Here is a 27756-nt window from a genome sequence, read left to right on the forward strand (position 1 = left end):
AAATCAATATATTTCAAGGTTTTATTTCTTTGGATTTTGCTGATTAGGTCTTGCAGCTTACAAAAAAAAATCAAATTCAAAAACTTTTTTTTGTAGTTTTAATAAGCTGAAAATCTTAATCAGCAAAGAAAAATAAATAAATTATTTTCCATATCAAGTTGAAAAAAGCAAAAAAGCACAACATGAAGTTTGCAGAATTTGAAGATGAATATGTATAAGTCAAATTTTTTATTAGTTCTTATAACTTGTACTTTGACAAACCATTATAGTCAGTTTTACATTCATAGACAAATACCCTAAAAAAAAGGCTCAGTAGTGCGAGTAAATATTTGATTTAAATGAAAAAAGCAATCAGTGTAACTCAGGGGGGAAAAAAATCATCTGCAAAAATCAGCATGTTGTTTTCCACACTAAAACGTATTACTCATCTAACATTTTAAACACTAAATAAACTGACAACTCTATTAGTCTGAACATTCATTTACTTTGAGCACCGGGAATGAAACAGTCAGATGACTACTACTAGGTTGTATCCGAGCATGCCCGGGGAAATGCTGCACCTTCTTGTTCGATGTGATTCAACTCAGTTTTTGCAGGGTTGTCTCCATTGTCCAGCCGGTGTCTGGAACAAACAAGGAAGCCACTGAACCACTTCAGAATGAAGACCTTCAATCAAGGATCTGTATTTTCAAAGCACTGATGGGACTTATTGAGTGTCACGCTCGGAAGCGCGCTTTCTTACCTGCCTTCCTCTATGTCTACCACATGTTCGGGCAGACATACGTTGAGCGTCTCTGGGAGCATGAAGACCAGAAAGCCGCTGGCGATGCCCGATGCGGCAAAGATGAGCGGTGGTAGAAAGAGCCAGACATCCTCCAGGAGCATGAGGAGCGGAGCCAGGGAGCCACCCAACCGACAGACGCCGCAGGTGAAGCCCATCCCAGACTGTCTGCATGGCAATGCAATCGCGACCATCAGTTGTCATTCCACTCAGATACCCATCAAACTTAACAAGAAAAAAGTCCCCGTCTTGGACAAACCCAATACCATCTTCAACCTGAAATTTGAGTTGTACCTGAGGACGGTTGGGAAGAGTTCGGTTGTGTAAAGGAACGCTGTGGTGAATGACGCCTCAGAGAATCCCTTTGCTACCACAGCCACACACATTCGAACGACAGAGTGTTCTGGAACAGAAAAGTCTACGGTTTAACTGGAGAACAACTTTAGGTCATGACTAGCGACAAGAACAGGGTGTCGCCACCTAGAGGTATAGCCGTGTTCAGTCCAATCAGAGCTCCCGTGACGATCAGAAAGATTGCTTGGCTGTTCCGCCGGCCAATCCAATCCACGGCGAAGAAAGTTGTGATTTTGGCAGGAACCTCAATGGCGCCGTAGATGAGCTGTGTGAGGTAGATGTCGACGCCGAAGCCGGAGATTTTAAAACTGATCCCGTAGTACATGAAGCCGACCGCAAACCTGTAGGCACAGGGAGTGTAATGCGTAATGCAGTGTAATGCAGGGTGCCGTCGGCATGGTTTTACACTCACTCAAGTAATAATTCTGGTACCAGAACAATCCCGAGACCAGAGTGATTTTCCTCAGCTGGCGGGTTCTGACTAGATCCAGGTAAGAGTGTCTCTTGGCCGTCACCTCAGATGCTGCCACCCTGTTCAGCGTCTGCAAGTGGCACAGTGACACAGACCCGACTCGTTGAGGAGTAACTTGTCTATGAGGTAATCAACCTTCAGCTCCGTCTCAGACTGTTTCACTGCAAACATCAGTTCTTTCAAGCTACTGGTCCCAGACTTGCTAGACCTTCAAAGATGTTCTCCAACTGGACTTGGGACTGTTACAGACCTAAGGAAGGTTGGTGCTGATCACTCAATAGTGACGGTTGCAGAGAGCAATGGCTCTTTGCTGCATTTAAGACTTCACAGTGAGTTACCTCAGTATCCAGTTTGGCCAAGTTCCTGCTCTTCTTGTTCATTTTTGCACACCGCACCAGATACGTCTTGGCCCTCTCTGCTTTGCCATTGGCCAACAGCCAGCGGGCTGATTCCGGAAGCCACCTGGGATAGAGGAGAGGAATAGCAAATCCTCTAAAATGTGTGTCCGGCCCAGGCAGATGGAGAAAACCGGCCTGCGATTCGCCTCACCACCAAGAGAAGATGCCTACGAGGCAGGGGGCCGTCACCGCCAGGGTGAGGTACCTCCAGTCACGAATGAGGTATGCCAGCAGGGCCAGGACCATGATCCCCAGGCTCCATGACAAGCTGGCGATGGTGCCCATGAACGTTCGATGCTTCACGTCGGTCCACTCAATACCTTGTCAAGAAGTGCGAAAAGCAGGCCAAGATTAGCTCCACTGGATGCCCTCAGTCAGAAGACTGCTGGACTCATAGCTTGCGTCCAGCTGGGATGTGTTTAAAATTAGCATCAAGACAAGAGACCTCAGACCCAGACAAACTGCTGCTGGCTAGCTAGTCCAGCCAACTACCTCTTGCTGGTAACACGGCAGCCACCATGGTTAATGAGTGCATTCTGAGAAACACCATCCTCCATCTTCACCCCGCATCCCCTCACGGCAAGCGACCCAGCAGTTGTCTGCTACCATTCACAATGCCTTGAGGGACATATTCAGTGTGACTCTACGGTGTGATGGCGATGTTCCAAGTGTGGCTCAATTTTTTTTAGTGTTTTCAGGTAAGTTTGCGAGTGGAAGTATCGGAAGAGACAAAACAAATGACAAGAACTGGTTTCAAACCATAATGTTTCTGATTCCTGCCTTTTAAATTCAGGGATTCATGAGTTGAATTCCAGTGTAGGTCACATGCCTGTCTAAAACTGAGCCAACAAAAAAAAACAACAGAAGATTGAACAGAAGAAAGATTCAAGTGGTGTGTGGCCCGAAACAACAACCAAGCAAAAATTGTTTGGGCATCTAAATGGGGTTAATTGAATAAATGAGTGAAGGAGCAGTGGCAGCATAAGGGAGAATCGAGACCTCCACCAAACACCTTTCTATCACAGTTCACTGTCTCTTTGTGTCTTTCTCACTGAGGACGTTTGTGATCAGCGACAGCCCGCTCAGCGCCACGCCACACAGCGTTCGGCTGACTGCGAACATGACATAGGAGGTGGAGAAGGCGGCACTAATGCCTGTCACAGTGGCCATGACGAAGGAAAGTAGTAGCATTGGCTTCCGGCCAAACCTGAAAATACAGACACACAGACACAGAGACACACACACACACACACACACACACACACACACACACACACACACACACACACACACACACACACAAAATCTTGTCAAACGTTTCTTTATGGAACAGTTTCTTTACAACAACCAGTGAGCAAAGTGTTTCGTAATAAAAATCACATGTTACTAATTGTAATAATAACAATTTTCCTGTGACCAGATTGAAGCAATCACAGCTTTGCCCACAATAATAAAATAATATTTTAATTTTAAAACAAACCTTGAGAGCTTTAGATTCAATTCAATTCACTTTACTTCAATTCACTTCACTTCAATTCAATTCAGTACTGTCACTGTCAAAATTGTCACCACAATTAACTGCGAAAATCAGTTTAAGCAGCCCCACATGACAGTAAGAATGAACAAAAGTGTATATAAAAACAATATAACGTACAAAAAACAAGTTAAAATAAATATAACTTGATAGAGTATGTGTGCATGCATGTGTGTGTGATTTTCGCAGTTTACGTTGATGACAATGTTGACGGTGACAATAAAGTATTTGAATAATAATTAGGAATTGAATTGAATTGAATTGAATTGTTTTTTTTTGAAAAAGACAAACAAACTCACCGGTCTGACAGCTGTCCAAAGATGACGGCTCCGATCATGACCCCGAGGAAGAAGTACGTGGCCAGAGTTTGGTTCAGCCATTTGTCATCACACACCAGGTCCCACTGCGGGAACACACACACACACACACACACACACACACACACACACACACACACACACACTGTGTGAAACCTTGTTTTCCTGAAGAGCTGCTGAATCCTTGGGTGGCTGCATAATTGGCTCCTCTATTAAATCATTTGGAAAGAAAGACTTCCACACAGACAGTCAAGTCAACCAGACAGCTCTACCTCTGTGGCCGTGGTGGAAGTGAACTGGGATCGGTCGTAGGTCCAGCCCTCAGGACAGGATACTGAGGCGTTCCCATCGTAGACTGTGCATGAGCCCACTGCCACGTCCTGCAGCGACGGCGGGGAGACCTCCAGCGGCCAGGCCGTGACCTCCTGGCTGGCACAGCGGTGACGGGGCGTGGCCGAGACAAAGTTGTGCAGGAGGAAGTGCAGCGGGAGGATGGCCCGCGGCAGGCAGAGGATGCAGAGCGTGAGCAGCTGAAACCTGGAGAAGCCGCCCACGACTTCCAAGACTTCCTCAAACCTCATGCTGGCGGCTAAGGAGACTGAGAAGGAGAGAGCAGTGGTCAGACTGTTTGTTTACCTCGGAGGATGATCCAAGACTGGCGGGCTGGGAGGGAGGCACCCTGGGAGGAAGGCGCAGGAAGAAACTCTTCATATGATCTGAGATTTCCGCCTGATTTGCTCTCGACGTTCACGAGTCACGCTGTTTTGAGGATGACCAATGAATGAAGAATATAATTTTGTTCAGACGTTGCAGTGCTCCAGACTAACATTAATTTAAAAAAATGTCAAATATACATCTGTCAGTATATTTCTTCAAAAACAAACTTCAGTACCAAACCACAAAACATTCTTGTGTCTCTAATTTTTTTTCTTCACCATGGTTAATGAGTGCATTCTGAGAAACACCATCCTCCATCTTCACCCCGCATCCCCTCACGGCAAACGACGCAGCAGTTGTCTGCTACCATTCACAATGCCTTGAGGGACATATTCAGTGTGACTCTACGGTGTGATGGCGATGTTCCAGCTGGTGCGGATGTACTGTATTGATCTCCACCAGTAAACATCATGTTTGTGCTCTAATTCAATTGGTTTCAACTTTTGTTTGTTTGTTCTGGTTTCCTTCTACACCCTTTACTGACTTCTGGTGCCCTGAAGGCCTCAACCTCAACCATATTTTGGCCCCTCACATGACTTTTTGAAAAACACCAGTCGATGACACAGATTTACTTTTTAACAGCTAATTTCATAAAACAAAAACAAACACACAAAACCAAAAACCCAAAACCAAAAAAACCCCAATGCGCCGAGACTGAAGTGTTTCGGTGGGATGATTTAACGGTCTTGACTGGTGGTGACCCTCTGGCATCAACCTTGTGATTCTCTTCACAGCTTCACTTCACACTACATGTCATTGACATTTAAAGTATTACAACAACAACAACAACAACAACAATACTGACAATATTAATAATACCACTGCCACTACTAAAAGCATTGAAACTACTATTGCTCCAATCACTACACACTACACTTTCTGGAGATCGAGGGAAACTTAAAAGGTCCAAGATTTTCTGTGCTGACAGGGGGTCAGCAAACGACCGCAAGAGATTCCTCAGAGAGACAGGCGGATGCTGCGAGAAATCTGTGCCCGAATACCAGGACAAACCAACAAAACTCTGCATTGTGTCACTCACCTGGACTTGCAGAGTCGTTGGTCTGCGGAGACTGTGGTCGCTCTGTAAATGCTAGGATTCCAAGTGATGACAATCATTGGCGAAGCGTTAGGTTAATCTGGACACCTGTTGGGACCTGTTAGACTGGTTCCCTAACCTTCAGGACCACTTTATCACTATACAAGCATCTGATAAACTGATCGCTCCACCTTGTGACCAGACATCATCTTGTTTCCTTTTTATTTTGGGGGCAACTGAAGTTTTTACAGCACTGTAATAAAAATCAGGTTCTTTCTTTCAACGTCTGTGATCTGGATAAACACCTCAGTTTTTTTCTCATCTTCTGCACAAAGAAACTTGGAGAGTTGAGGCTCCAGACGGAAGCGGGTATGACGGGTTTATTCCTTGACTCTGCCAGAGGAGGGAGACAAACTCAAAAAGTCACACTGTGACAATGTTTCATTTATAGTCAGCTCGACTTGGCTCTAATAAGATCTTCATGTTCCACTTCTCTCCTCGCTGAGCCTGAAGTAACCCGGTTTTTCAGCTTCATCTCCATCACCAGGTGCGCAGTCGCTGTGGTCACCTGACCTCTATGTGTGGGGGTGGGGACTTTGTCAGTCAGGAAGTTCACCAACCCTTATTTTTTTTGTTTTTGTTGTTGTGCCTTTTTCGAACCTTAAGTGAACAATATGCAGGAACAAACCTTGTACTTGACAAGAAAAAACTTAGTTACCAAAATAAAAAAAACAAACACTGGAGGATTTTTCAGCAGAGACGAGTAGGGGGCTTCTGAAGCTTATAAAAGGCTCATTGCAAAACATTTCACATGGTTCTATTGGCACAATTTTTTTTCCCTCCTTTTAAGTTCCATTTTTAGCCGCATGCTAGCTTCATGCTGGCTTGGCGGGACTTTGCTTTTGTTAACACATTTTACTGTGAACGAAAAGAGTGAAAAACAGAGTTGAAGTGAATAAAGTCCCACAAACTGAAGAAGCTGTGAGGAAATTTGCCTTCTGGAAGAGAAACGTATCTTCTGAACGAATCCAAGAGTGAGAGCTCTGCACTCTGTATGATCTCTGCAGCAGAGAGAAAAAGAGAGAGGGAAAGAGAGCGAGAGAGCGTAGAGGAGGGAGAGAGAGAGTGAGGAAAGTGTTTGGTGAGTCCAACCTCACTGTGAGTCTCTGTGATGGAGGAGAAAGAGCACGATGGAGGACAGAGGCCGGCGAAGCGCCTTCGCATTGGGGGGGAGACGGAAGAGGAAGAGGAGGAGGCCGTAAGGAGCAGCAGGAGACATAAAAGCGGCGAGAAGGTAGGAGAATGGTAACTGTTCCCACGGTAGCAGGAAGTGGCTCAGTGAGACCTGGGTTGGCCTTCATGTGTCCTGACACTGGTAGTGGTAGTGATGATGGGGGATCTGTGACCTGGCCCTCACCGAGCACCCAGTCCCACACCACCACCAATATCAATCTGATGCTGGAGAACTCTGGCTCTGAGGGCCAAGTTAAAGGTTTCAGGATTGGTGAGAGGAGGAATTGGTGAAGTTCACTTGGACATCTCTAGCGACCCGGTTCTGCAGCCAGACCTCAGGAGGTTTTGGTTCTGGATTTGTGGGGTCCAGACTCCAGGAAACAACATGCTAAGCCCTCTGTTTGTAGCTTCCTGCTAACACTGCCTTGTTGCCAATGAGTTGAGAAGTATAATTGACTGTACCTTATGTGTGGCTTTACCGCAATGCTGTGGGGTTTTTGGTCAGTCTGGAGCTGCCGGACCAATCTGGCTTGTTGTTGTGTTTTCTTTTAAAAGTGCGACACCAAAAAATAAAAAAAATCCTCCTTGTCCTCCTGGTTTGAAACACGAGGGAAGAGAACCAGTCAGAGGTTCCCCGTTGCAGGGACTATTGGGTCTGATTACTGATGGTTCATGGAGTCGTACCCGCTGATGATCTTATAGACCTTGTGGATTATTTGGAGGAGGAAGGAATTTTTTTTTGTTTTAGCTGGTGGAGTCATTGCCTGGCAGGGGATGAGGTCACTAACATGGGAGAAGCGTTGGTTCCCTTTCACGGGGCGTAAAAAGTTGTCTTTTAAAGGGCCTGTGCCTCAACAAACAGAAGTACAGGACAAACCTTTTGTTCTTCTTCTTGTTCGTTGTCTTCTTGTTCTTGTTCTTGTTCTTGCTGTTGTTTCTGATCTCCATCATCGTTCCTGCAAAGAACCCGCATGAAGGAGGAAGTGAACACCTTACTTTTCGTCTTTGCCAGTGTTTCCTGCAAACACAACGTCGGTTGCTGCTGACAAACATGAGAAACCACAGCGGCCAGTGAAGAGCAAAACTGAAGCTACCCTCAGTAACGCGTGGTGGTGGCTGTGGTGTTCACGTAAGACGCTTGAGTAGTTGTGTGTTCAAAAAACAATCAGAAAAAAAATGTCAAGCAGGTTGTGATTGTTCTTTTTACACCTCAGCACTCTCAGACGCGGTGCCAACTGACATTAATGCAATGTGTCAAAGTGTCAACAAGGTATTAAACAACAATCACACAATCTAGTCACCAAATCATTGTCTCAGAGTGTCAAGTGACACACACACAGTTGGTCTGCAGTCTGGCTCTGAGCCTCTGGCCGTGTTGCAGGAAATGACTGCACACAGCAGGAAGTGAGGCCATCTGTCGACCTTGGTGAGGATAAACATGTCCAGGCGCACACGCACCGGCCTACAGACAGAGCGAAGCCACATGAGAACTCAAATAATCTTGTGTGATCAGACACGATCTCAGTTCACTGCCGCATTCTGTTTGAACAAGCCTTTTCTTTCCTCGCCAGCCCTGTTGTCTTTACACGTTGGTAACAACAACAAACAATTGCATTGTTGCCCATTGCAAGGACGAGGTTTTTTTCGTTTTAACAATATCACACAACAACAACATCACCTCTAGATTCTGCACTAAATCCTGCACACTGGGCCTGGATAGATGATGGATGATGGATGATTAATAATGAATAGATGGATGGCTGGTGGATGGATAGATGGATGGATTGATAGTGGATGGATGAATGGTGGATAGGGTCACTGACTTGAACTTTGCAGTCCTCCTTTCCTTTCTCTTCCCTTTTTTGAAGACTTATTTATTTAGGGAGGCTTAATACCCATTAGCACGTTGACATTTTGTATCCCCTTTTTCTTATTTCTGTTTTGCTCTGTGTACTTGCTTTTACTGTTCTGTTTTTTTATATTGTTTTTATTATTGTTTTTTTTAGTCTCTTAGTTCTCTTAGTTCTCTTAGTCCAGAGCTCATTAGCTCAGCGCTCGACACGGCTAATTGTAGTGCAGCGATCGGGGTGGACAGCTGTGATGAAAAGGTGAAGGACGGCAGATAAGAAAGGCAGCTCGCAAGCGGTCACTTTCTGTCGCCGTGGCAACCAGGTTTTTACCTCTTTCGTCAATGATAGCCAACTTTTTATGCTTGGTTCGTCTTTACTACCGCTATGCTGCAGCAGTACAAAACCACAGTTTCTACAAATAGCCATTGGTATTCTGTGAAGAGACGTGCTGATAAAGGCTTGAGATCAGCTCGACTTGACAGACGGGGAAAACAAACAACCAAATACTGACTAATAGTTATACTGAAGTGAACCACAGTGCAGTTAACAGTGGCAAAAACTGACCAACCGAATCCTGGGTTCTAACATATTGTCAAAGCCTCAATAGTGTGTTGGCTAGCTAATTAATAACTGTGTGATTTTTGATTTTTAAAAAATGACACGAGCTGACTTATTCTGCCTCTAAAAACGACCTTCCCTGGAAGGTCAGTAGAGTAGCTGCTAAGTTCAGCGGAGTCAGTGCGCCTAAAACCAGAGCGTCATCAACTAAACTGAAGGTCTGAAGATCAGTCAGATTTTCAGACCTTCTTTTTTACGCTGTGACAGGAGCATCAAATTGCTGCAGTGCATCATGATTGCCTGCCTCCACCTGCTGCACAGCAACACGTCAGGGTGCAGGGACTGCACCCTGATGTGTTGCACGTCAGCACCCCTCACCGAAACGGATTCAACTTCCTTTGAGATTTCATCTCACCTACACATGGCCAGCAGTTGAAACCTTTTGCTGCAACTCTGATTCGCCAGTGGCGCCTTTCTAAAAGCACGTCAACTTTTTAGTAAAGCTGCTAATCGCTAGAAGTTGCTGAATCACATCACTGTCTAATCTGAATAAATGTCTGTATGTAATGTGCCTGAAGTGATTGTGATTGTGATTGTCAATTAATTTACATGTTTGGATACGGCGGTGTGGCTATCTCTGGTTGTTGGTGCTTGATTGGGGCCGATCTGGCCATAGAAGAGGTTTGTTCTTTTTGTTTTCGCCCCTTTGATGGCATTACCCTTTGTCTCCTATTTTTGATCAATTCCCAAAAGCTTTGGCTGGAACATCACTTCATATCTCCCATAGGTTGTGCAAGAAGATCCAGGATTTGAATCCATGGCTGGCTGGCCACTCTTTCTATCTTTCTATGTGGAATTTACATGTTCTCCTCGTGTTTCCTTGGGGTGCTTTGGTTTCCCTCACCACCATCTTCCAAAAGCATGTCAAGATACTTCGGTCAGGTTAGTCCGAAGTGGCGGCGGCTCAGGACGAACCTTCTATTCTGATTAGCAGTTTCATTGTACATTAGCATAAGGACAAAAAAGTTGCTTTACCTTTGGTTCTTTTGAGAATGAAGAAGTTAAGGGCCGGGTCTATTTTGCTTTTTCTCTGTGTGTTGGAACTCTTGCAACTCTGAGAAATGGTCCAGGTCAGTCCAGTCAGGTTTACAGGGAGTTCTGAAGCACTTCCTGCTACTCCCACCACCTGTGTGGGGACAAGACCTAACAGGAGCTGGAACTAAAGCTTCTATCATTGACTGCCCGTCCCGTACCTGAAAGCCATGGCAGGAAAAATGATGAATAGCATAGGTGTGTTTGAACCTCTGCAGGACAACATGGACGACGACCACCGGATCCCGCCCTCACCAGTGGTCCATGTCCGAGGACTCGCCGAGGCTGTGGTGGAGGCTGACCTGGTGGAGGCGCTTAACAAGTTTGGCAACATTTGGTACAAGCCACACACATTTAGAGGAACAACTTGCACACTCACTTTTTGTACAAGGTCCTTTGAGATGGAAAATGCTCAAGCTTCAAGTTTTATTGTAAGGGCAAAGATAGGTGCTGTTTGTATCTTCCGGTCAGCAGGTGGCGCACTCAGCCTTGCCACAGCATTTCTCAGGTAACCAGGTATTTTTGGCTGATTAAATGGATATGTTAGGGCTTGGATCTTTTGTCATGTAGTAATTGTTTTTAAGAATCTAATACGCTAACTTGGTTAGTTGGGGATTGAACATTTAACAGCGGCGACGCTTCAAATTGTTCGTACCACCTTAAAATCTTCACTGTGCTAACCTGGTCACCATTATCAGTTTTCACTGCAGGCTGCCTGCTTGGACTTATGCTCCACCTTCCCCCTCGCTCCGTTTGCAGCTACGTGATGATGATGCCGTTTAAACGGCAGGCCCTGGTGGAGTTTGACAGCATGGACAGTGCTGAGTGCTGTGTGACGACGAGCAAGGCCATCCTGGTGGCCGATCAGCGAGCCTTCTTCAACTTCTCCACCAGCAAGAGGATTACCAGGCCGGCCAATGCTGACGACCCTGCTGGCGGTAACAAAGTTCTGCTGCTGTCTGTCCAGAACCCGCTGTACCCCATCACGACTGTAAGTCCCCTCCGGCACCACTGTGACACTGCGACCCTGAGACTGATTCCTCTGCTGTTCCCTCTCTAGTGAAGTCTGTGAGGAAACACATTTTACAGCCGTTGTGTCTTTCTCAGGATGTTCTCTACGCTGTCTGCAACCCAGCCGGCAACGTGCTACGAATTGTCATCTTCAGGCGCAACGGCATCCAGGCCATGGTGGAATATCCTGAATGTCTGGCCGTACGTGGTCTCGTTAATATGTTGAATTATGTGTATCACATCTCCTTTCTTTCTCTTGCTTACTGGTCTCTAACCTCATTGAGGACTGTACTGTGGCAGCATTAAGCAAGGCGTTACCCACTATGACAAAAAGGCCGCTAGCTTCAATCCGAGTTAGGATTGATCTTCGCCAGGTCTCACGACTACAATTTTAGTGTAACCTTCTAGAAGTTCAGTTTAATAGCACATATGAAGCGGAGGGGATCCAAGAATGTCTCCCTGTCCAGGGCACTGTGGAGCATTTATTGGTTCCTGATTGGACAGGGTTCCACGCAGGCCTTTCCATGTGGAGGTGGCATGTTCTCCCTGAAACTTGGGTTCCTCCCACGCACCAAAGACATGCACGTTTGACTGTAGATGTGAGTGAGGGTGGTTGTTGGGTTCTCTTTGTGTGGCGACTGGTCCAGAGTGTGACCCTGCCAATGATGGATGAATGAGCGGACGGTTGAATGGATGGACGGATGGACGAATAGATGGATGTTGGAATGAGAGGTTGTCCTTAATGAACCTGTTAACATTTGAGTCGGTGGTTGACGCCCGGAGGGCCAAGCTGGAGCTGAATGGCGCCGATATCTACGCCGGCTGCTGCACACTCAAGATTGAATATGCCCGGGTAAACACACACACACACACACACACACACGCACACACACACACACCGTGGGCAGACACAGAACTGAAACACACACACGCGTGGCATCATGCTCGTGCCCCCACACACACACACACCCAGAGGTGTCGTTGCTCTCTCACCCCCTGCAGCCCAACAAACTGAACGTCATCCGCAATGACAGTAGCAGCTGGGATTACAGCAAACCTTTCCCCCTGCGCCGAGGTACACACACACACACACACACACACACACACACACACACACACACACACTCCCCCAAACACATGCACACACACACACACACGCACACACACACACACACACACACACACACACACACACACACACACACACACACACACGCTGCATGCACACATGGACACATACCTACAACATACTCACAGGCATGCTGCACCCTCTGCGAAGAGCTTCACTAAGGGACCTCGGTCACACACATCTACACTATCACAACTTTCTCAAATAAAGAAATGATTAAAAATGTTTTTCGCACAATAAAAAAACAGGGCAGATGTTGCTCTGAGTAGAAGAATGTGGCCTGTTTGTGGGTTCCCCTTCAGCCTGGAGGTGGTGGCCGATGAAGCTGTTGCCTATGCTGAAAAAGTATTTTTATGTGGACTGTGCTCTCATATCAGCTGCCATGTGTGTGTGTGTGTGTGTGTGTGTGTGTGTGTGTGTGTGTGTGTTGCAGACCGAGGGAAGGGGAGGCAGCGTCAGGCCATCCTGGGAGATTACCCCTCTTATAGCCACGGTATAGACAGACTCACAATGCTCTGAACGTCATGGCGATCACTGCTGTGTTCAGTTCTTCAGTGCTGGTAATGTCTTGTGTCATGTCCTCCCTATCCCCGATCTAGACCCACAGTGCCCCCTGCCGCCTACTAACAGCAGGTGCAGAAGGAGCAGCAGGGACATGCAAGATACAGTTTCGTATCCACTGCACCTCCACAAGTCCTCCTCCTTCGTGGGCCTGGGAGCCTCCAGCTCAGTGACCATGGTGAGCGGCCTCCATCCGACCAAGATGAACTGCAACCGTGTCTTCAACCTCTTCTGTCTGTATGGAAATGTCGAGAAGGTGAGGCATCCTTACCCTGTTCCCAGAAAGACCGGGTTAGGATTTTAGTACTGTTTCTTTTTTGGGAGTACCTTAAACCCTAGTCAGCTGTTGATGTTTTGACCCAGGTGAAGTTCATGAAAAGCATCCCCGGCACATCACTGGTCGAAATGGGGGACGAGTACGCAGCGTATCGAAGCGTCAGCCACCTCAACGGCATTAAGGTGTTTGGCACAAAGCTCAACGTCTGGTGAGTCCAGGGGTTTCGGTCTCCAAGACCCAACAGAAGTTCAGAGGTCAGCGGAGACAGAGAGATGAAGAAACAGCTTTGAAAAATGGCAGATAATAGGTTGAAGTTTCAGAGGCGTTGATTCTGATTCTGTGTAGTTCCTGGCAATTCCAGAAATTGGCAAAAACAAATTGCACAAGTCATGTGTTGACCCTGTACACCTCTAAACAAAGTGCACTAGTTAGTGTTGACTATTCTTGTTGTCAATATTGATAGCTAGTAAACTGAGGATTCTTTTATGACCACAACCTCCTCCCCAGTGTGTCCAAGCAGCAGGCGGTGATTCCCAGTCAGGTGTTTGAGCTGCCTGACGGCAGCAGCAGTTACCGGGACTTCAGTCTGACCAGGAACAACCGCTTCAGCAGTGCGCAGAGCGGTAGGAACATCATCCAGGCGCCTGCCACCGTCCTGCACTTCTACAATGCTCCACCCACTCTCAGCCAGCATCAAATGCAGAAGGTAGTGGCACTGGGTGTGGAAGAAGGGAGGTGAACGCCAAAGAGTCAACTTGGGCTGTTTATACGACCTAGTGGCAAGCCCCCATAATAGCAAGACTAGTTTGGAAACACGTGTGATTCAAACATCAGGGCTAATGAGTTCAAAACTGACTTTTTAGCTTCCTATTTTTGTCTTTGCAGCTCTGCTCTGAGCATGACGTCCCCACGTTAGTCAAGTTTAAGGCATTCGATGCCAAATGTGAGTTTCATGCGAAAGGGATCGGCTGTGGAAAAAAAGCAAAAAGCATTTTAATGGAGGAGCACAGCACTGAATCAGTTTCTTTCTTTCTTTCTTTCTTTCTTTCTTTCTTTCTTTCTTTCTTTCTTTCTTTGTCTTCCACCTCAACCTTTTCCATATTATATACCATTGCCCCCCAAAGCAGCAAACTCCAAGACTCTGTCTGGTCTGCTGGAGTTTGAGAGTAAAACTGAGGCAGTGGAGGCTCTGACTGTCCTCAATCACCACCAGATCCGGATACCCAGTGAGTCGCAAGTGTTGCAACACTTATACCAGACAAAAATATAAACTGTGCATTTTTTTTTTCAGAAAAATGTATTCATGCAGGAGGTTCATAGGTATCAACTGCGGCCACTAGGTGTCAGGCATTAGGCAGTAGCGACTGCTGCTGTTAAAGTAAAAGCTCTTTTCTCTCCTCCCTGCAGACACTTCCAACCCCTTCACCCTGAAACTCTGCTTCTCCACCTCATCCCGTCTTTGAGACAACAAACTACAAACCAGATCAACAGTGCAGTTGCCAGGAGTTTGATGGAACCAGGAGTTGAGGGGGGGGTGACAAGTAAGAGCAAGGCAGCTGGGGGCACCAGAGGGGGTAAAAGACGGGACAAATTGGAATTTCAAAGATAAATGAATAAAAACCTAGGAGAGGAAGTTAAAAAGTGAAGTTACTGAAGTGCTAGTTAATGTCTGTCAGCTGTTGATGATTTAGCAATGATGCTTTCAGTTTTGTAACACAATGAATAAATGTTAAATTAGCAAAAGCAAGGAGTGGCCTCTTCTGTGTGAGCAGCCATGATTGGATCTATTTCTTTTTGTTGAAACCAGTTACTTGACATGTTTCCTGCTCCATGAAAGAGTCCCTGTAGTCATCCATTGTCGATTGGCTGCACTTGGCTTTCTGGATGAAAAGAAAGAAGACGACTGTTTTCACACTGGTATTGATTTTCGCCACAGATCAGTCACAAGGCCTGTGAGCCGCCGGCTGGGAGCTCGAGCCCTCGCCTGTTGATTTCTCATGACGTACACGGCCTGTGAATATTTCAGAAACATGTGGTGGATTACGCGGCAAAGGCCGAAGGTTGCAAGCACAAAACAAAACGGTGTGTTAAGAACCCTAGTCAAGACAACAACAGTCCACCGTGGGATCCATTTATTTTCCCTGCAGTGTCAACAATGAAATGGCAGCAATCATTCGACGCCTTTAAAAACACAAACTGGCAGAATTACTAGACAGTGGGCAGTTTATATGATGGACGAGTATTCGTGCGATGGCCCTCTTCTTCTCATTACTGAACTGCCCCCAAGCCTTCTGAATGACTCAAAAATAGAGAGTGACTCACTACTTGTACATAAGCAGAACTGGCTTTTTATGGGTTTACCAGTATTACAGGGATTTGTTGTTGTTGTTGTGAATTTTTAAAGGCGCCTGAGAGGGTTTTTTAATAAAGACAAACTTATAGTTGCCCGGTAAATAGTTTTTATCACCCATCCCCACCATCTTTTTTTTATCGGGCTAATTAGGTTAATAAAAATAAAAATAAACAACGTCAAACAGATGACACGAGGTACACGTGACCGCTATAACTCTGGAGCCTTTCAGAACGAGGCCAGCATCCAGTCAAGTGGGTCATTGAAATCGGGGAAAGGTGGCTGCAATCTGCGGCACCTCCTCTGGGTGGCGGCGGCGGCGGAGGAGGATGAAGAGGAGGAGGAGGGAAGATGCTAGCTTAGCCTAAGGGGCGGGACTTGGGCACTGTATTTTAGGACCTCGCGGACGCCGGACGCGGCACTGAGCCCTGTGACGTCACGGCCCCAGTGCTGCTGCTACACTGCTGCTTGTCGGCAGGTCAGGAAAGATGGCGGCGGAGGAGGAGGAGAAGAGCAGGTTGAAGCAGCGGAGCCACAACAACAGCGGCTTCGCGGGAGGTGAGTGCACAAGGGAGGCAGCTCGCGTGGACGGACGGAGCGCGCCCGCCTCGTCGCGATTCGCGGGAGGACACAGCTGAGCAACGGCGCCGAATGTCACTGCGGGAGGAAGGGAGAGAGAGAGAGAGAGAGAGAGAGAGAGGGAGGGAGAGAGAGGAGGCGGGGGGCTGACTCCGCTTTGTCGACCATCACCGCGTCCCCCAAACCCCCCAAACCCTCCTCCTCGGTCGCGCGGCATCCTGCGCGTACAAAATATCACGAGCCGAGAAATCTCACCGCCGCCGCCGCCGTTTCTTCTTCTTCTTCTCTCTCTCTCTCTCTTTTTATTTTTTAAATGAAAAGATTCCTCTCATTCCTTCGCGAAGTACCGTCGTCCCGTCGCCGGGGGCGCTCCATTGGCGCTTGAATGAAGCCGCCCCGGCTGCCCTCACCTTCAACTAGATGAGTGTTTGTTGTTAGCGGAACGGCTAGCCTTGCGGCTAGCACCTCGGACCAGCTCAGTCTTCGTGGTTCGCCGTGTGCGTGAGGAGGTTGCTCGGTGCTGCTGTCGGGTTTCCGCGGTGCCAGGCAGGCGGAGATGACTTCACATGTCATGGGATTGCCCACCGCCCCCCGCCCCAGTGCCGCTACACCTGCTAGTGCTAACGAGCGGCTTGTTGGGGGTTATAAAATCAAACTCCAGACGGCACAGATTGGCCGCCACCTTTCTGTTGTTTCATTTCATTTCATTCATTCGTGTGTTTGACGCACGTTTTTGAATTTCCAGTCGTAGCCGAGGAAGTTGTCTCCAGCATCAATGAAGTACATGTATCTATATTTCTTTCATGCTTCTCTGGTTCAGTCAAATCAACATAATTTGTTCTTGCTCAGTAAACTGAGCCAGGTTGTTAATAATTACCCCCGAACCTGTTCTTAATTTCCCCTCTACCTCCATGTGACCATCGAAACGTCACTGTCAGTACGGGAAGTTCCGGCTGATCCGGTTCGATTCTGAGGTGGAAATGGGACGGGAAGTGGGACCACGTTTGCTCTGATATCGGTCTGCTGCTGTCAACCTCTAAACCGTCGACACAACAGCAGCACCAGGTGTGTCACACATCTGCACTGGAGTTTTCTCTTTGAATTTGTGAAGTTAATAAATGTACAGGCCAGACTTGTTCTTTGATCGACTGCACTGTGCAAACGTTCTGGTTCCACGGGGTCAGGCTATGACTGAAGCCATTTGACCCAGTTTTACACAGTTTGTTGTTGCTCCTGTTGCCCCTGCAGAGCGAGCACGAACAGGCTCTAGATTCTCTGTAGAAGTTGGGCCAGATTCCTGGAGGGGCTTTCGGCTCTCCTGTGACACATGAAGCTAAACAGCCATAGAGTCACCAGCTGCTCCGACGCCACTAGCTAGCAAAGTGCCAAACATTTGCTAGCTAGTTGAGATTTTTGAATTTGTAATTTTTTCTCCCCCGGCGGCTGCAAGATTTTTACAATGTGTTTATTTCTTATTTTGTTTTTTTGCTTTGAATTACGGCGCAAATTTGAGGTGTGATGACATCGTCACCAATGGGGCAGCTTGTTTTTATTGTCAGCCACGGTGACCCGCCCCCGATACGGTGAACACGACTGCCACGGGCCGCTTGATCATGCTCTTCTGAGGGTGTAGCACTCTGTCATGTCTCACTCTGTCGGGCCCTGGTCTTGGTCTGAGCACCAAACAACCTTGGGTCACTCTCCTCTTCAGGCTGTCTGTTCTACGATTTAAAAGAAAAAAAAGTGTGTGGGCTCTTTTTCCTTAATATTTTGCAACGTAATGGAACAGGTTTTTTCTTTTTTAGTTTGTGGAAGTGCAAGTATGAAATTGAACCAAACTTTCTGTTTTTTTTTTTTTGTATGTTGAAAGTTGATTGGACATCTGAAAGCTGATTGGTCCTCTTCCTGCTCCTTCCAAAAAGCTTCTTATGGGCCCACATGGTGGTTCAGTTGTCTTTGCTCTGTCCTGACCATGAGACCATGTGCAGCTTCCTCGTGATTTTCAAAACCATCCCTGTTAAAAAAAGAGCGATACAGTTGCAGCGGCTGACATTTGTTCGCTCATTGAATGAGTCTCTGTGGTCGTTGCATTTCTCGGTTGAGTGGCGGTTTAATCGTTCCGCTGCAGTGTTCGTGCTTCTTTTTCCTCTCCCCTTGAGGCTCTTGATGTTCCCTTGAGAACAGCGGACAGAGAGGGAAGGAAGCGGGTCAGCAGTCTCTCACTAAAAAGTCTTGGTCGGTCATTCGATCAAATTAGGCGCTTGTCATTCTTGAGAGCAGCTTCAGCCCAGTGTCTGCATTGACCTGGACCGCCCTGGACTTGATCCACTGAGTGGTGCATGTTGGGATCAGCAAGCCGGGACCTGGGTCGGCGGCGTGGCTGCTGCACAGCGCTCACACAGAGCTCGCTGCTGGCCCCGGGCTAGCGACCAGCTGCGTGATCAGAAGTCAGGCACCCTCAGCCGTGACACCGACACGGACGCTCTCCAGTAATTAGCCGCAGCCCTCACGGCCCTGCTGAAGGATGAGCTGCTATAAAACGCTTCCTGACATCTGCTCAAATAAACCAAACAGAATTGAGAGGTCTGGGAGGTAAAAATGGAAACACCTTTGCTGCATCCTTGTGTCCTTGAGTCAGGTTCATCTTCAGCCAGCAGACAGCAGGGTTTTCAGTCAGTGGTCCTGCTGCCCTAAAAGGTTTGACGTGACCCTCTCAGGGCTTGGCAGCGTGTTTTCCTTTCTTTTTCTCATTACTGAGCGGCGAGGTTGAGACCTGAGAACATCAGTGTCTGACCTCGGAGGTGAGGTGAGGATGAAGCGGCCAACAAGAGAGAGCCAAATAAGTCCTCCTGAGGTCTCCTCAGGTCGGAACTGCTGCTTGCTGCAGCGTGACGGCTGCCGTACATGGAGAGCGGGCTGGCGGCTCTGTCTATTTACTGGACACATGGCGCCAGCGGCTGCCAGGATTCACCCAGCGAAGGCCGAGAACGTTTTGTCTGTCCGTCCGGTTACTCAGTGAGTCAGGGCTCAGTGTTCTCATTGGCCGACGGAAACCTCGCCCCTCTGAGCCCCGTTTCCTGTTCGGTCAAAACTGAAAAATTCAATCGGAACATAAAAGTGTTTGTTTGTCCCCATCGAACTAACGATCGTTGTTTTTCTCTCAGACGGCCACAGGTTCAAAACCTCCCCGATGAGGCACAGGGAGGAGGAAGACGAGGAGGAGGAGAAGGAGGTGGCGGACGGCGTGGGCGTGGCCAGACCGGTGCAGATTGTGCTGGCCAACGAGGAGGAGCACTCGTTTTCACTCAACGAGGAGGCGCTGGAGCGGCTCCTCCTGCGGGAGGAGGTGCAGGACCTCAACGTGGTGGTGGTGTCGGTGGCCGGGGCCTTCCGCAAGGGCAAGTCCTTCCTACTGGACTTCATGCTGCGCTACATGTACAAACAGGTGGGTGAGTGGGTAGGGCGGCCCCTGCTGGTTCCATCCAAACACCTCCAGGTCGCCAGTCCTTGTGGCCATTGATCCCCGCGACCAGGGAGTAATCCTGTTAGTGTGTGTGTGTCTGTGCGTGTGTGTGTTGTGACTCGACCTTTCGGCCGTGCTAATCTACAGTAAGCACCGAGGCTCATTCTGGAGGCCGCCGGCCGGCCGGCTGTAAGCAGGATTTGGGGACCAATGTCCATTCTGTGCGCTGTGAACACATAAAGGCCTTTATCTTTACGTGTGCTTTAAGACCCGCCCCCACACACGGGGCTCGGGCCAATGGAAGAGGCTCCTTTTCCAGCGCCGGTCTCAGGGAACGACTTTGGAGCTCCTAGGTCGTTTCTTGGGGCTTCTGTAGAAGAATAGAAGTTCCTCGAGAGGCCTCCTGAAAGCTTCAATACGAGATGAAAAGTCTTAGAATTTTATATAAAATAAATTCCTTGAAGGCTTCCAGTCCACTCCAGGAAGTAGTCTTGTGAATTTTAAAATGCTGCGAATAGACTTCGAGATCCGCTTATCAGAAACGAGACAAGGCTAAAGGTCTGGTGCCTGCGGAAGTCATCTGCTGCCCCCTGCTGGAGGTAGTACAGAGAATCATCTCTCAAAGCAGAGATTGTTGATGAGGTCAGATGTTTGTCTCTCTCTCACTCTCTCTCCCTCCCCAGACGTCAGAGCCGTGGATTGGTGGGGCCGAGGAGCCTCTGACCGGCTTCAGCTGGCGAGGCGGCTGTGAGAGGGAGACCACTGGCATCCTGGCCTGGAGCGAGGTGTTCGTGGTGGAGAAGCCAGACGGCAGCAAGGTCGGGCACACACACACACACACACACACACACACACACACACACACACACACAGGTGTGCTGAGGTTCTGTCTGTCCTGCAGGTGGCCGTCCTGCTGGTGGACACTCAGGGAGTGTTTGACAGTCAGTCCACCATCAAGGACTGCGCCACGCTCTTCGCCCTGAGCACCATGACCAGCTCGGTCCAGGTAACCCCGCCCACCTCCACCACCCCTCACCCGTCCCTCTGACAGTGCCGACGGGTGGACTGACGGTCGTGGTGTCTTCTCGTCCCCAGGTCTACAACTTGTCCCAGAACGTCCAGGAAGACGACCTCCAGCACCTGCAGGTCAGTCCAGCCTGGAACCTTGGAGCCGGTCCAGGTCCACTGGACCTCTGGTCCTTCATTTCATTTACTGTCTCCACCTTTGAGAGAGAGTCCCTCCCTTGTGATGTCACAAATGGCACCACTGGCACCAGGCTGTAGTGTTATAGCCCTGCCCCCTTTTGAAAACACCTTATTGTCCCGCTTCCAAAAATGGTGAAGGTCCAAGAAGGCATCAAACTCAGCAAGAGCTTCTTAAAAAGCAAGAGGCAATAAACAGAGGGCTAACTGTGCCGTACTCTGGAGAGCTATTATCTGTTTTGTTTTTTTTGTTTTTTTTGTAGTCATGTGATGTCCGCTGATTGGCTGTTTTCTCTTCTCAGCTCTTCACCGAGTACGGACGCCTGGCCATGGAGGAGGTGTACGAGAAGCCTTTCCAGGTGACCATCACCTCCTTTCCCTCTACCTCCATCACCTCCATCTACTCGCACCTTCTCCACCTCCACCCCCTGCTCCCCCTTGAATATCAGTGTGTTGATCGCCCACCGAGCCGTTCCTCTCTCTCTCTCTCTCTCTTTCCCCCTCAGACCCTGATGTTCCTGATCAGGGACTGGAGTTACCCCTACGAACACCCCTACGGCCTGGAGGGAGGCCTCAACTTCCTGGAGAAGAGGCTGCAGGTTGCTTTCCTTCCCGTCTGGCCACTGCTTTTTTTTTTCTTTTCTTTTTTCCCCTTCTCTGTTGTTGTTTGACCTTGGATCTGACACACGCTCCTCTCCCCACAGGTGAAGCAGAACCAACACGAGGAGCTGCAGAACGTCCGGAAGCACATCCACTCCTGCTTCTCCAACATCGCCTGCTTCCTGCTGCCTCACCCCGGCCTCAAGGTGGCGACCAACCCTCACTTTGACGGCCGACTCAGAGGTGAGGAAGGTCAGGGCGGTGACCTCTGGGGGCGTTCTCATTGCCTCGCCTCGCCTCGCCTCGCCACGGTGCGGTTGTAGGGCGTTCGCACTGGCCGCTACACGGCTGTAGGGGCGCCGTTTTGGTACCGCAATCCCCCAGAGTCCAAGTGAGACGTGAATACAAGTAGCTACTATTGATAGTGTACAAATATATTTATATGTGTATACATTTTTTGCAAACAGCTTTTTCAATACATGTTTACTTTGTTTTTTGGGGAGAGGCAGTCGAATCGGGAATGCACTCGATGTCGCGAGTGTGTTCAACCACATTCGCGAATACGACGAGTGGCAAACAGTGAAGCGCTCGGAACAAACCGAGTTGCTCCTGCGTGAGGCGCGGTGAGCTAGGGAATCCGAGGAGTCTTGCGACGAGAGGAAATACGGATTTGTCGAGAGGACGTGGCTCTTCGCCGCGAGGAAGCCTCGAACACCGCGTCCTTGGCTCGCTAGGGCAGCTATTTCAAATAAGGAGGCGTGTTTACTGTCTGTTTTTCTGTTTGTTTGTTTTTAAATAAATTCCCGTTGTATCTGTGTCGTGTAAAATATAAAGGTTGAACTACACCTTTACTCTCCCAGAAAACAAAACAATAAATTATCAACTGTGACTTCAGTGAGGGAAACTGTTCTTTCTTTAACAGAAAAGCAACCACAGACCGAGCAGCAGGTATGAAACAACTTCAACTTCGTCCATCGCTGCGCTGTCGTGTATCGCACAGAAATAATGCCGTCAAACATTGTCCCACTTTACCGCGTCGACTCCGCCCACGGTCTCGTGATCCGGGGGCCATGAAAACACAATCGAACCGTGGCGAGGCGCGGCGATCCAATGAGAACACGCCCTTTGAGCCATGAGGGGGCTGCCGTGTCTTCAGCAGCTGGGAGTTCAGCCGCTGGGAGTTCATCCAGCTGCTGAATGAAAAATTAAAAAAAAATCTGTTAACGACTAACAGCTTTAGCAAGCTGAAGCTGGCTTGCGTTTCTTTCATTTGTTTGTGTTGTTTTTGCGCCTTGTGTGTGTTTAGACATCGACCAGGAGTTCAAGGAGCAGCTGGTGCAACTGGTCCCGACGCTGCTTTCTGCCGAGAACCTGGTGGAGAAGGAGATCGGCGGCGCCAAAGTCACCTGCCGGGACCTGCTGCATTACTTCAAGGTGGCACAAGTTTCCTTGTGACCTGGCTGTGATCCCAGACTTGAGTTTCTCTTACGAGTCTGAGAACGTCTCTACAAGTCAACTCTGTTTTTTTTTTTTTTGTGTATTTTCAGTCCTACATCAAGATCTACCAGGGGGAGGAGCTTCCTCATCCCAAGTCGATGCTGCAGGTTGGTACTGTAGATGGGACTTATTGAGGCATGATGAGAAGTGACGCTACTGCTACATGTTGCATGATGTTTTGACATTTCTGCCTTCCTGCACCATTTAAGCAACTCCATTAAAACGACTGTTATTGGTCTGCTTCGCGGCATACGACGAAGCCCCCTGCAGGACAGTTTCAGTTTGCATTCGGCCAGAGAGATTTTCACAGCGTTTTTATTCTCGGTGCAGGCTGCAGATAAAGATCTGGATAGCACTTAAAGGAGAACAGAAATTAAATTTTCTATTCCTAAAATTATAAAATGTTTCCTTTTTATATTCAAACTTAAGTCTCCTCTTCTATGTCAGCGTTTTTTCACTGTCCTGCTGCTTCTCCCCCAGCTCACTGTTGAAGGAGAACCTTGTTCCTTTTCTTTCTCGTTACCCAGGCGACGGCCGAGGCCAATAACCTTGCAGCTGTGGCCGGAGCCAAAGACCTCTACAACAGAAGCATGGAGCAGGTGAGGAGCTCTAAGGACCTCCTTCTCCTCTTCCTCCCCCTCCTCCACCTACACCCCCTGTCCTCCTTCTCCTATTTCCCCTTCTTCCTCTTTCAGCTCCTACTCCTTCCCGTCTTGCTCCTCCCCGACCTGCACCTCCTCCTACTACTCCTGCTGCTCCAACTAAACCTTTTTCTCATTGTCCTTTTCCTCCATCTTCCACTTCTCCTCTTCCTCCCCCTCCACAGCCACCTTCACTCTTCCTCATATTTCATCTTTTCCTCCTCCTCCTCCCCCAGCGACACCTCCTTTCTTCCTTCTCCTCCTTTTCCTTCTCCCCTTCTTCCTGGTTCAGCTCCTCCTGCTCCACCCAGTCTTTTTTCTCATCGTCCTTTTCCTCCATCTTCTACTGCTCCTCTTCCTCCACAGCCACCTCCAGTCCTCCTCATATTTCTTCTTCTCCTCTTCCTCCCCCCAGCTAAACCTCCTTTAATCCTCCTCATTTCTCCTCCCCCTCCTCAACAATTCCTCCTCCTACTGCTCCTCCTCCTATTTCTCGTCCTCCTTTTCCTCCATTTCCCCTTCGTCCTCCCCCTCCCACCTCATCCCTCCTCTGCTCCTTCTCCTCCTCTTCTTCCTCCCCCTCCTCCATAGCCACCTTCACTCTTCCTCATATTTCATCTTCTCCTCTTCCTCCTCCTCCTCCCCCAGCTACACCTCCTTTCTTCCTCCTTATTTCTCCTCACCCTCCTCCATAATTCCTCCTCCTACTGCTCCTCCTGCTGTTTCTCGTCCTCTTTTTCCTCCATCTCCCCCCTCATCCCTCCTCTGCTCTTCCTCCCCCACCTCATTTATTTATCCATTCACTTTCATCCTTATTCACTCGTTTATTATCTCACTCATTTTTCCGTTTGCTCCGCTGAACTGAGTTGCTTGTGTGCGTCCTGCAGGTGTGCGGCGGCGACAAGCCCTACATGTCCCCCGTGGAGCTGGAGCGGCGCCACGGCGAGCTGCGCCAGGCCTCGGTGCGACACTTCCGCCAGATCAAGAAGATGGGCGGCGACGAGTTCTGCCGCCGCTACCAGGAGCAGCTGGAGGCGGAGCTGGACGAGGCCTACGTCCACTTCGGCCGCCACAACGACGGCAAGAACATCTTCCACGCGGCGCGCACGCCCGCCACGCTCTTCGCCATCATGTTCGCCATGTACGTGGCGTCGATGGTGACGGGCTTCGTGGGCGTCGACTCGGTGGCCGTGGCGTGCAACCTGGTGATGGGCGTGGCCTTGGCGGCGCTCTGCATCTGGGCCTACGTCAAGTACTCCGGGGAGTTCCGCGAGGTGGGCGGAGTCATCGACCAGGTGGCCCAGACGCTGTGGGAGCAGGTGAGTGGGCCCCCGGTCCCAGCGGTGCACCATGTGGACTTTCTGCTTCTAGATGTTTCCTTCTCCTCCCTTTTGTAACAACTCCTCCTCCTCCTCCTCCTCCTCCTATTCCTCGTCTCTGTCTCCTCTCTCGCTGCCTCCTCCAGCGGACCCCTCGGAAGGTGAGCACTAGGACCCAGAGCGCTGCTCTTCTTCTTCTTCTTCCTCCTCTTCTTCCAATTCCTCCTCTTCCTCCTCCTTTTTCAATTTAGTATAGAATGCCTTTATTAATCCCACATTGTGGAAATTTGCATAATTACAGCAAAATATAGTGCAGAGAGAATGAAAATGAAATGGAATATAAAGAAATATCCTTCCTCCTGCCGCCAGGTTCTGTCCAAACTCTTCGAGGCAGCCCGGAGTCGAGTCCCGCTGGCCGGCCTGATCCCGGTGCCGAGGCCCCGACTGGCCTCCAACAACAACGTGAAGAAGAAGAACTAGCGGCGGTCCCCCCGTACCCCTTCGTCCCCCTCCTCCTCCTCCTCGCGCTCGCTGAAACGACGCCTTTTAGAAGCGTGGAGACATGTAAATCTTTCAGTCCTGGACTGCAGGGACCAGGACCAGGACCAGTACCGCGTGATGTATTTTATCATTTGTTTTGGTGGGCGAGTTAAGTTATTTAGTGGTGGGAGGGGCCATTCTAGGTGTGTGTGTGTGTGTGTGTGTTTGTGTGTGTTTGTGTGTGTGTGTGTGTGTGTGTGTGTGTGTGTGTGTGTGTGTGTGTGTGTGTGTGTGTGTGTGTGTGTGTGTGTGTGTGTGTGTGTGTGTGTGTGTGTGTGTGTGTGTGTGTACAGACCCTCCTCTCTTTAGTTCCCCTCCACCACCCCGCACGGGCCTCCTCCCTCCGTCACCAGGGGAGCGTGGCCAAGAGGAGGAGGAGGAGTCACAACCAAAGTTTACAGCTTTACCCGTAAACGGTGTCGGACTGACGGATGGAGGACACTTCAGCCCATTAAATTTTTTTTTTTTTTTAAGCACTTGAAAGGGGGGTTTTGACGTTTCACCCCAAATTGCAAATTGCTGCAAGTTTTATGTCCCCTCACCCGCACCACAGATCACAATGTTATTCAACTGTAGGATGTTTTGATCTACCAACACTCTGTCCAGATGCCCCGGCAGCAACCAATTTCTATCCAGACCTTCCTGTGTTTCCTCCTGCACACCTGGAAATGTTTAATTTATCACTATTTTTTTTGTGTTAATTGGTAAACATTTGGAAACAATCTTTATCCTTGCATGGAAAATCAATGTGAATTATCTGAACTACGAAGCTAGCCTCATCATCTGCTGGTGTAGCCCAGCAGCAGATCCTGATTTTCAAATCACTTTTTTTTTTTTAACCACGTTGAATGTGATGTCGGAATGTGGCTCGTGATTTTTATTTTTTGTTTTTAAATGCCAAAGTTGGAAAAATAAACACATTATTTGCAAAATGTTAAAAGGAAGAAGTAGCGCTGGAGTCGCTCGGCTCTTTCAGCAGCCTGCGGCAACTTGGGAACCCCCCCCGCCCCCCAAAAAAAAGTATTTAACATTTGCAGTAAAGAGGTGGCGCTGACTTTCAGTGCTGTCCTCTAGTGTAGAGTTCCTAGTCAACTTGAATTGTTGAGTTTTTAGTGGCTGAAGTGCAGAGCTGGACTCTCCCACATCGATTGAGCAGTTTCCGAAGTGCGTACAGTCGCCCCCACCAGGCCAAATTATGCAATTAGTCCCCCCCCCCACTTGTCTTTTTCAGTCCTCTCCATCTGACTGCTGACATTTTTGAGCGTTTCCTCTAGTTCAGCTTGTAGATATCATGAAACTATTTATAATGAAGACTTGTCCTGGTTTTCGTCTCGGCCAATCGGAAGGACCGAACCGCCACCGCTGCCGCCTGTTTTTAAAAGCACTTGAAGCTGCGTATTTGCAACACTGAGAGCCTGTTAAGCTGTAGAGTCACCAGAAAAACACTGAAGACGGTTCCGTTCTCATGTTTTTTTTCCTCTACCATTTCTTTTTTGTCTTTCTTTTTTCTTTTTCTTTAAGCCAAAACCTGTGAATCAAACGAGTGAACGGTTCCATTCCACGTAGCTTCACGCTGCGCTGCCGTTTCCATTCCATCCACCGCCTCACCGCCGTGTGCTTCTTCTTCTTCTTCTTCTTCTCTTGTGTTATTTTTTCTTTTGTACAGTTGGGTTTTGAAGAGCCTCATTGACACGCAGGGCATGTGTATGAAATATATATACATATATAAATATGAATTTTCTAGACCTTTTTGTAGCTGGAGGAACAACAGTGATGACGGTTGGGGTGGTGGACCAGGTTCAGCGCACTGGATGTAAAGGAATGCTTTGTGATTTGTGGATATGTCTAATAAATTACTTTTTTCTTTTTCTTTTTTGATAATATATATATATTTGTAAATTTAATCTGACGTGAGCACTGCGATTCCACCCCCTGCTGGCAAAGAATGTTTGTAATCTGGATTGTTTTTGTTTTGCTTTCTTTTCTTTTTTTTTCCCCCTCTCTCTTCTGGCTTTTGTTGCATTTTAAAACAATTTTTGTTAATTTATTTTTAAGTACGACATTAAACCAAACTACAACACACAAGCGAGACTCTGTTGTTCATGGGGGTTGTCTTTAGATTTGATGTATGTGGCTGAAATGGTTTAAAAATGTTCAAGTCTGAGAATTAATTTGCTGAAATGATTTGAAAATGTTTTACCTGGTTAAAGAGTGAAATGATCTGTTACAGTGAGCGCGGGTGGA

General features: G+C 48.3%; 3 protein-coding genes across 9 annotated transcripts; 2 read left to right on the forward strand and 1 right to left on the reverse strand.

Annotated features, from left to right (window-relative positions):
• Nucleotides 1–231: 231 nt before the first annotated feature.
• On the reverse strand, nt 232–7850 carry slc22a7a (solute carrier family 22 member 7a). Of its 2 annotated transcripts, XM_076048801.1 has the most exons (11): nt 7720–7850; nt 4129–4454; nt 3839–3942; nt 3058–3212; nt 2157–2325; nt 1946–2069; nt 1568–1677; nt 1262–1476; nt 1076–1184; nt 743–949; nt 232–622 (listed from the first exon to the last, which is right to left on the reverse strand). In XM_076048801.1, the coding sequence occupies exons 2-11, from the start codon at nt 4435–4437 to the stop codon at nt 523–525; spliced, it is 1602 nt and encodes a 533-aa protein (XP_075904916.1). In that variant the 5' UTR covers nt 4438–4454; nt 7720–7850; the 3' UTR covers nt 232–522. The 2 variants fall into 2 exon arrangements, with proteins under 2 accessions (XP_075904916.1, XP_075904917.1); XM_076048802.1 differs by lacking the exon at nt 7720–7850 and having other exon boundaries at nt 4129–4627.
• LOC142903260 (heterogeneous nuclear ribonucleoprotein L-like) lies at nt 6701–15063 on the forward strand. 5 transcript variants are annotated; one of them, XM_076048806.1, is made up of 14 exons: nt 6781–6903; nt 10038–10192; nt 10561–10679; nt 11102–11333; nt 11450–11535; nt 12110–12206; nt 12356–12428; nt 12916–12975; nt 13082–13299; nt 13407–13528; nt 13828–14026; nt 14206–14263; nt 14445–14546; nt 14728–15063. In XM_076048806.1, exons 2-14 carry the CDS (start codon nt 10112–10114, stop codon nt 14781–14783), a joined length of 1503 nt encoding a protein of 500 aa, XP_075904921.1. In that variant the 5' UTR covers nt 6781–6903; nt 10038–10111; the 3' UTR covers nt 14784–15063. The 5 variants fall into 5 exon arrangements, with proteins under 5 accessions (XP_075904923.1, XP_075904922.1, XP_075904919.1 ...); XM_076048804.1 differs by lacking the exon at nt 10038–10192 and having other exon boundaries at nt 6704–6903; XM_076048805.1 differs by lacking the exon at nt 10038–10192 and having other exon boundaries at nt 6705–6903; nt 14448–14546.
• A 1005-nt stretch (nt 15064–16068) lies between these two features.
• On the forward strand, nt 16069–27597 carry LOC142903258 (atlastin-2). Of its 2 annotated transcripts, XM_076048799.1 has the most exons (14): nt 16069–16228; nt 19414–19694; nt 20396–20530; nt 20614–20718; nt 20808–20858; nt 21218–21274; nt 21422–21514; nt 21620–21758; nt 22822–22949; nt 23063–23119; nt 23540–23611; nt 24541–24972; nt 25119–25133; nt 25342–27597. In XM_076048799.1, exons 1-14 carry the CDS (start codon nt 16159–16161, stop codon nt 25450–25452), a joined length of 1746 nt encoding a protein of 581 aa, XP_075904914.1. In that variant the 5' UTR covers nt 16069–16158; the 3' UTR covers nt 25453–27597. The 2 variants fall into 2 exon arrangements, with proteins under 2 accessions (XP_075904914.1, XP_075904915.1); XM_076048800.1 differs by lacking the exon at nt 25119–25133 and having other exon boundaries at nt 16079–16228.
• The last annotated feature ends 159 nt before the right edge of the window (nt 27598–27756 follow it).

The sequence above is a fragment of the Nelusetta ayraudi genome, unplaced genomic scaffold, assembly GCF_046127955.1.
Source record: "Nelusetta ayraudi isolate G7.1 ecotype Tasmania unplaced genomic scaffold, CSIRO-AGI_Nayr_v1 ptg000109l, whole genome shotgun sequence".
Lineage (NCBI taxonomy): Eukaryota > Metazoa > Chordata > Actinopteri > Tetraodontiformes > Monacanthidae > Nelusetta > Nelusetta ayraudi.

Excerpts from the sequence above, each read along its gene's own strand:
- slc22a7a (XM_076048801.1), bottom strand. The coding sequence starts at position 4,437 with ATGAGGTTTGAGGAAGTCTTGGAAGTCGTGGGCGGCTTCTCCAGGTTT. Across the intron at positions 1,185-1,261 it reads GAACACGGCTATACCTCTAG|AACACTCTGTCGTTCGAATG; the intron begins GTGGCGACACCC and ends TTTCTGTTCCAG. Across the intron at positions 950-1,075 it reads CTCTTCCCAACCGTCCTCAG|ACAGTCTGGGATGGGCTTCA; the intron begins GTACAACTCAAA and ends ATTGCCATGCAG.
- LOC142903260 (XM_076048804.1), top strand. The coding sequence starts at position 6,781 with ATGGAGGAGAAAGAGCACGATGGAGGACAGAGGCCGGCGAAGCGCCTT. Across the intron at positions 12,976-13,081 it reads TTACCCCTCTTATAGCCACG|ACCCACAGTGCCCCCTGCCG; the intron begins GTATAGACAGAC and ends TCCCCGATCTAG. Across the intron at positions 13,300-13,406 it reads TGTATGGAAATGTCGAGAAG|GTGAAGTTCATGAAAAGCAT; the intron begins GTGAGGCATCCT and ends GTTTTGACCCAG.
- LOC142903258 (XM_076048799.1), top strand. The coding sequence starts at position 16,159 with ATGGCGGCGGAGGAGGAGGAGAAGAGCAGGTTGAAGCAGCGGAGCCAC. Across the intron at positions 20,859-21,217 it reads ACGACCTCCAGCACCTGCAG|CTCTTCACCGAGTACGGACG; the intron begins GTCAGTCCAGCC and ends TTCTCTTCTCAG. Across the intron at positions 22,950-23,062 it reads ACCTGCTGCATTACTTCAAG|TCCTACATCAAGATCTACCA; the intron begins GTGGCACAAGTT and ends GTGTATTTTCAG.